We start from the raw sequence: 7,978 nt of genomic DNA, 5'->3' as shown, positions 1-7,978 counted from the left end.
CTCTCGTCCTCTATCCCTTCTCTTTCTCCTCTTCTCCCTCCTTCTTTCCGTCCTCATCCTCTCTCCTCTTTCTCCCCGTTTCTTCTCATCCTCCCTTCTCTCGTCTGGGATAACTTCCATTCCAGACGAATTCTCGTTGTTTTATTATACGAATTCTCTAGCTGAACTTGAAACTGATGCTATCTCTCTCTCTCTCTCTCTCTGTTTTTGTGTGTGTTCTGGTAGTTTATGTGGGTCAAGTATGGAGTTTCAATAGTTTCCCAGCTTGCTGTGTTCCCCGGGTTTCTTTTGGGATTCCGCACACGTTACCTATTTTACTTTGAAACACGTTACCCATTTTATGTTCTTTCACATTGGATTGATATATCGGTTGGGTGAAGGAGCTCACTGCGTTAAGAGTCTTGCCATAAGGAGGGGGAGGAGGAGAAGGGGAAAAAATCACCATGCATCTTTTTTTTATTTTATTTAAACAAATAAGTTTAACGATTCTTTGATCAAAAATCAGTCTTCCTTTGATTAAGTTTAACGATTCTTTGATCAAAAATCAGTCTTCCTTTGATTAAGTTTAACGATTCTTTGATCAAAAATCAGTCTTCCAGTGCTGGTTTCGGGTTCCATCTCCCCAAAAATGCACTGCTATCCTACTGTGGGTTCGAACCCGAACCCTCCAGACTCCACATTGAGATACACCAAAACTATTGATGAGGACAAATCTTCCAGTGAAACATCATCTGAACATAGTCGCAAGTCTTCCACCCAGAGTTGTCACAATGAGAACCCCAGTGAAAACTCGGAGCTTAGTAAGAAAATCGTTACCATCCTGCAGGGGGATGAGAAGTACTTCACTCGGAATATTGAGGAGAACAGAATCAACAACGAACGTTCGAAACGGAACCTCTCCATCAAATTACCTTCCAATGATAACAAGACTTTAACACCTTCCTGCTCCTCTCTCACACCCCTGAGTACACCTTCCACTCCGATCATCATCAGCTCTACCTCTGCCCCTCTCATCACCACTACGTTACCTATACCCATCGTCAAGACTGTTCAAACGCCCAGGATAAAGGCACTCCGCTCTGATTCCGTGGAAAGTACCACCAGTTCATCAATGTCTTCCAATGAGAGTATCACCATGCAGGCAACTCCTGCACCCAGCGTCATTCATAGGAACACCGGCAGGTAAGACCTTCACTTATATTGCATGCTATCCCATGTCACTACTCCCGTTTACACATAGAATGTCAAAATTTACATACGTAATAAGACCTTCGTAAGTCTGCTCCCTGCAGGGCTAAAGGGACTTTGCAAGTCTACAATCCTATCCCAGCAGACTGCAGGATAAACAAACTTTATTCTATTTTAACACTCGACTAAAAAATACGCCCTTGGCCCGGAATACAAGTCTGACGGAATGTGAACTCTAAAGCTTGAGTAGGATGATGTGTAGGATGTGAGGGAACTGTGGGGATGTGGAATTCAACCCTGAGAACCCTGAGCACTCTTGAAATGTTGGTAAACTTTTCAAGAGAGGAAGAGCTGCGAGTTTTCTAGTTTTTCCACTCCTCCGCATATTCTTCTTCCTTCTCTCACATCCCTCTTCCATTTCACCACAACATGTTAACGAAATAGACGAATAGGATGTGAGGAAAATGTTCTCTCCTCTTTTGTTCCCTCGTACTCTTCTCTATTTTCCAATTCCTCGTCCTCTCTTCTTCCCTTTTCCCTTCCTCTTCCTCTCTCGTTCATATCGATGTGAGGAAAATGTTCTCTCCTCTTTTGTTCCCTCGTACTCTTCTCTATTTTCCACTTCCTCGTCCTCTCTTCTTCCCTTTCTCTTTCTCTTCCTCTTCCTCTCTCGTTCATATTGTTTCTGAATTCTTGCATTTTTAAAATATAGGGCACGCTTTTTCACATCCGTACAATGTAGAACGTAGGTAGATTGAGCAGTTTTTCCAATTGTGTTGTATTCGATATGGATGTTGTTCTTTTCCATTCTTTCCTCTCCCCCTTTTTCATTTCTTCTCCTTTTGTTTCCATTTTTCTACTTCCCTTTCACCTCAGTTCTATTCTCTCCTCATTTTTCTGTTCCTCCTTGTCCTCTTCCTCTCATTTTCCGACATGTATTGGTTATTGGTGTAGTTGTATTGGCTTGTGAATCGTTGTGTAATGTGATCCATAGCTTCTTTTACGAGTATTTGTGCTAGATTTTCATGAACGCTAGTGATGTCACTATCTTCTACTGATATCTTTTCCGTGTTTTCATTTCGGTTTGTGAAGTTTTTCCCTTCGTTTTCCTGTACTTCTCTTCTCTTTTCCTGCCTTCTGCATTCCCTCTCTCTCTCTCTTTCTCTTTCTCGCTTCCCTCCCCTCTTCTCTGTTTTCCCTCCCCCTTCTTTTCCTCCCTCTCTCGTCCTCTCTCCTTTGGTCTTTCCTCTTTCTGCTCTTCTCCCTCCTTCTTTCCGTCCTCCTCCTCCTCTCCTTTCCCTCTCTCCTCTTTCTCCCCGTTTCTTCCCATCCTCCCTTCTCTCATTTTCGTCTGGGATAACTTCCATTCCAGACGAATTCTCGTTGTTTTATTATACGAATTCTCTAGCTGAACTTGAAACTGATGCTATCTCTCTCTCTCTCTCTCTCTGTTTTTGTGTGTGTTTCTGGTAGTTTATGTGGGTCAAGTCTGGAGTTTCAATAGTTTTCCAGCTTTTTAGTTTTCCCGGGGTTTCTTTTCAACTTGGGATTCCGCACACGTTACCTATTTTACTTTGAAACACGTTACCTATCACATTGGATTGGATTGTTCTTTCACATTGGATTGATATATCGGTTGGGTGAAGGAGCTCACTGCGTTAAGAGTCTTGCCATAAGGAGGAGGAGGAGGAGAAGGGGAATTTTTTTTTTTTTTTATTTAAACAAATAAGTTTAACGATTCTTCGATCAAAAATCAGTCTTCCTTTGATTAAGTTTAACGATTCTTTGATCAAAAATCAGTCTTCCAGTGCTGGTTTCGGGTTCCATCTCCCCAAAATTGCACTGCTATACCTACGGCGGGCTCGAACCCGTAACCTCCAGACTCCACATTGAGATTGAATACCGGTAACAACTCCGCCATGTGTATAGTCAACTCTAGTCAGAGCTGTCTATAATAGACAGTTAGTTAATGGATTTTGCTGTCTAAAAAAAGATTCGTCAAAATGTAAGCATGTTGCATCGGAAAACAGATTTGATATGTGCCTCACCCTTCCTTTCCCTCTCTCTCTCTCTCTCTCTTCTCTCTCTCTCTCTCTCTCTCTCTTCTCTCTCTCCCTCTCTCCCCTCCTTCTCTCTCCTCTTTCTCCCTCTCTCTCTCTCTTAGCTTTTTATTGTTCTTATCAGTAAAAATATTGCACGGGAATATATTTCGTTTCAAATCAATCAAATCCATTTGTCAGATGCAAAAAAAAAGCTAATAATAAAAATAGATTTGTTGCATGTACTCTCGTATATTATTATAATTCTATTTTGCTTTATAAAAAATATTGTTTTTCATATAGAATGATGTGCTTTCATTTATTTATTGTCTCCTCGCTGAATGTACTACTCAAGACCCGGTTAGGTCCGGGTTCCTAAGAATTCCTTCAGTCAAAAGTTCTTTTCTCTATTCCTTCCTGATTACGAAAATCCAAGCTAGTAAGTAGGTAGTCAGTTACCTATGCTGGATTGAACATTTTCGAGAAATTCGAACCCGATACAACGAAGACATACCATAGAACAGGAGGACATGCTACGAAACAGACCGTACCTGTCAGAATACTCTGTTAAGTTCTAGTATGGCACATAGCTATTTTTTTTTTTTTCTTTTAGGCGCTTTAACTATGCGTTACAACATGTCGTTCGCGCCGGATAGCTATTTACTTTCTAGGAAAAACTGACTTTTGCTTCCAAATTGCTAAATTTCTCAACAGAACAGAAAACTTTGCTCGAATTCCAAACACAGTTTGATTTCTTCTCATTGTCTGAGATACACGCGCTTTCCTCCCCTTTTTCTCCCTCCTACGCTCCTACTTTCCTCTCCCCCTCTTTTTCCTCCCTCCCACCTCCCCCCTCCTACTCCCTATCACCTACTCTTTGTTTCTCTCACTCCCACTGAAACCATATCTCTCTCCCTCCTACCTGCTTTTCTTTCTCTTTCCTCTCACTTCGTTTTGAAATCATATCCCTCTCTCACACTTCGCTTCTTCTTCCTCCCTTTGACCTTTTTTCCTCTCCCTTCCCTTACCTCTTTTCTCTGTCTTTTCATTCTTCTTATCCTTCTACCTTCTTTCTCTTCCTCCTTCCATTTTCACACCATACCTCTTTCCTTTTTCCTCTGTCTTTTCTCACTTCATCTTTCCTCTTCTCTTCTTCACAAATCCTTATTTTCCTTCTCTTACGTTCTCCTCCTCCCTCCCATTTTTCTTTTTCACACCCCTTTCTTTCCTAACTTTTTCTTTTTCCCATTCTCTTACCAAAAACGGGGTCAAACGTGAAAGTAGCAAAGTTCTCACAAAGTGTCTGTAAGTTGTGAGATACACATAGTTGGTGGATAATGTTCTGGTACGTGAAAAATACGGGCACCTTACGGGGGGATAAAGTGGTAATGCGCTTGCTTGCCAAGTATAAGGTACCAGGTTCAATTCCATGAGTCGACAAAAAAAAAAAAAAAAAATGGATTTACCTACACAACTTGACGGTGAATCGTGTAAATTGGAGAGATGAAAAAAAGTCAAAATTACACATGACACGATTTTTTTTTCCGAACGACACGAAATGTCCTTGTAGTTGTAGGCAATGTAATTTAAATGAGAATGATCCCAGCACTTGTGCTCGACACGACACGATTTTTTCCGAACGAGAAATCGGAACGGGCCTTTACGAGGTATTTCGTACTAGTGGTGAAAGTTTTCTCATTTTTCGTTCTGTCTTCTCTGTTTCAGGTAATATATTCACTTCAAAAGTTCCCCCTCCTGTTTATTAGAGAACAACCTCCAAACTTTTTCTCCTAGTGTAAAGTTACTTTGGGTTGGAGAGAAGTTACTTTGGGTACCTAACCAAATCAGGTCGTGAGTAGTTTCTTGCATGCTTTTTATTTGTTTTTTGAGGTCTCGAGGGTATTTGGGGAAGCCTGTAAGTGTGTCTTAAAGTTATGGCTGAAGCCCGTGCCTAAAGTTTCTTCTACAATCGGCCGAAGTCGATCGACATGTTGTGGATGGGAAGCTGCTAAATATTATTGTTTTGATGGCACGAGAGAGAGAGAGAGGGAGGGAGATCGTATATGAGCGGGATAGAGAGAGAAAGAGGGGGAGGGAGATGCCAGTTTTCATAAAAATTATCGTGTTCCAATAATTTTCAAGCACCTGTCCCCTCCTCCCTCTCGAATTTGTATGTGTGTGTAGGATTTTGAAATAAATAAAAATAAATACTGGGAATATAAAACAAAAACTCGACGTTTTTATAGGGAGTGAGAGAGAGAGGGAAGGAGAGCAAGGGAGGAAGAAAAAGGGAGGGAAAACGAGGCGAATCGACAGGAAGAGAGAGAGAGAAAAGGGAAAGCGAGATTTTTATATTAATTTTTTTTTTTTTTTTTTTGCTGAAATAAAATGGAGGTGGATATTGAATTCGAATGAAAAACCGAAGCACGTGTCTAACCTCAGACCCTACGCTTATGACCTCTCCCTACCCCTATCCTAACCCTCACCCCGAGCCAAATAATAAAGATACTCTCCATATTCCTACCATCCTAACCCGAGCCAAATAATAAAGAAACCCTTTTTGAAGATTTTGCCTGAGATTTTATATTTAAATATCAACATGGGCAGCTCACTCAGCCAACTCACCATTCAGCATTCAAATACTGAAGATACCTACATAATTATGTACCAATAGGATTTTAGTTTTTTTTTTTTTTTTTAATGAGTTTTCATAGAGGGAACTGTAACTGTTGAAATCTCATCGTGCCGAAATTGAAGAGAGAAGAAAGACAGCCGTTCTGAGAACGAACCTTATCTGTTTAGGATAAAATCTGCTCATCTTTATTATTATTTTTCTTTTGCCTGTCCACGAGTAGAGAGTTTTGATTGGTTCTTTAGCGTCTCAGTAACCTTTGAACAGCTCGAAGTAACCTTTGAACTTTGCAAGACAATATTATGGTCGAGCTGTTTTTCTTGAGAAACGGTTGAACTGTTGGGGGAAAACATGCGGTTGTGGTATACGTTCATAGATGGACAATCCCGGCGAGTTATAGCGAGAACTGTTGAGTGGAAGAGCATAGAAAAAGAAGAAGATGAAAAGAGAGAGAAAAAAAAAACAATCTAGAGTTAGAATGGAAATGAAAATGGCGGGCAAATTCTGAGCGCAATAAAAATGGAATTCATCTGCACAACTGAAATATTGTCAGAACTTGAAATTATACCAAGCTTGAAATAATGTAGTGCCATTTTTTAATGATAATAAAAATGAAATGGAAAAACATAAGCCAGCCGTTCTGAGAACGAACCTTATCTGTTTAGGATAAAATCTGCTCATCTTTATTAATATTTTTCTTTTGCCTGTCCACGAGTGGAGTTTTGATTGGTTCTTTAGCGTATCTGTAACCTTTGGAGAGGTAGGAATAACCTTTGAACTTTGCAAGACAATATTATGCTCGAGCTGTTTTTCTTGAGAAACTGTTGAACTGTTGGGGGAAAACATGCGGTTGTGGTATACGTTCATAGATAGGACAATCCCGGCGAGTAATCAATCTAGAGTTAGAAGGGAAATGAAAATGGCGGGCAAATTCTGAGCGCAATAAAAATGGAATTCATCTGCACAACTGAAATATTGTCTGAACTTGAAATTATACCAAGCTTGAAATAATGTAGTGCCATTTTTTTAATGATAATGAAAATGAAATGGAAAAACACACCACAAAAATGGAATTCATCTGCACAACTGAAATATTGTCTGAACTTGAAATTATACCAAGCTTGAAATAATGTAGTGCCATTTTTTAATGATAATAAAAATGAAATGGAAAAACACACCACTTTTTAAAAATAAAATGCTTACGAGTGATTGTGACAACCGAGTAAATAATGGGGTAAGAAGGCCTTGGTGCAATAAAAAAGGAAACAATCCTGCTGAAAAATGGTGCCAGCTTAAAATATAAAGCCTGGGAATAATTTGGTGCCCCATTCCTGGGTTGGGGGTACAATAAACGTGAACAACTTATTTATCATATGGACTGGCAAACCTTTAATCAGGTGCATAACTTTTGATTCTTCTCCAAAATCAAGTGCATTTGCATATTTTTCAACTTGATGAATGTAATCTTGTAAATGAATACTTCCTTTATTCTGGGTATAACCTAATGGTTTTATGATGGATGTGAAGTTAAATATTTTCAATGGAAAATTTTGCTATTTTGGCAAATTTGGTAGAATTTCAGTTTTTATTGTACATAAAGTTCAAACATGAATCTATACAACGTCGGTATGTTACACTAATAATAAAAAAATGTCTCATTTGTCTCATGGCCTGTCCAGACCTCATCTTGAGGACTGAGTTTAAGAGCATGTCCCATGCAACTCTTTATTGATAAAATTATGTTGTAAACATGTTTGCTTGTCAAGATATTTCTGTTTTGCTCGTCAAATTTAGACTGGAGTTATTTTGGGGTGTCTTTTTAACAAGATTTTTGTCGAATATGTCAGTAACGATATCTACACTTTCAATAAATTTATTTATAAAGATCATATCGTCAAAAGACCTACATATGTAAATTGTAAATAATTATTATGTAGGTAAGTATGTGTAATTATTAAAAATACATTTTTCGTTTACTATGTTTACCTACCTACATATCTCTCTCTCTCTCTCTCTCTCTCCCTCCCATCATATTTTTTTTTTTTTTAGAGGTCTGCTTTTTATTAGTATCTTTTTTCTTCCTCGCACCTCTCTCTCTCTTCTCTCTCTCTCTCTCTCT

At 39.1% G+C, this 7,978-nt stretch overlaps 1 protein-coding gene across 1 annotated transcript in view; it reads left to right on the top strand.

The window, feature by feature from the left end:
• The first annotated feature begins 628 nt into the window (after positions 1-628).
• LOC113466017 overlaps positions 629-7,978 on the top strand; it is a 24,579-nt gene continuing 17,229 nt past the window's right edge. The window contains exon 1 of the mRNA XM_026821065.1: positions 629-1,182. Coding sequence (XP_026676866.1) covers positions 629-1,182 — 554 coding nt within the window. The remainder of the gene's footprint in view (positions 1,183-7,978) is intronic.

This window comes from Diaphorina citri, unplaced genomic scaffold (assembly GCF_000475195.1).
Source record: "Diaphorina citri unplaced genomic scaffold, Diaci psyllid genome assembly version 1.1 scaffold198, whole genome shotgun sequence".
Taxonomy (NCBI): Eukaryota; Metazoa; Arthropoda; class Insecta; order Hemiptera; family Psyllidae; genus Diaphorina; species Diaphorina citri.
Note: the sequence above shows the minus strand (reverse complement) of the source record. Positions and strands in the feature narration are given on the sequence as shown.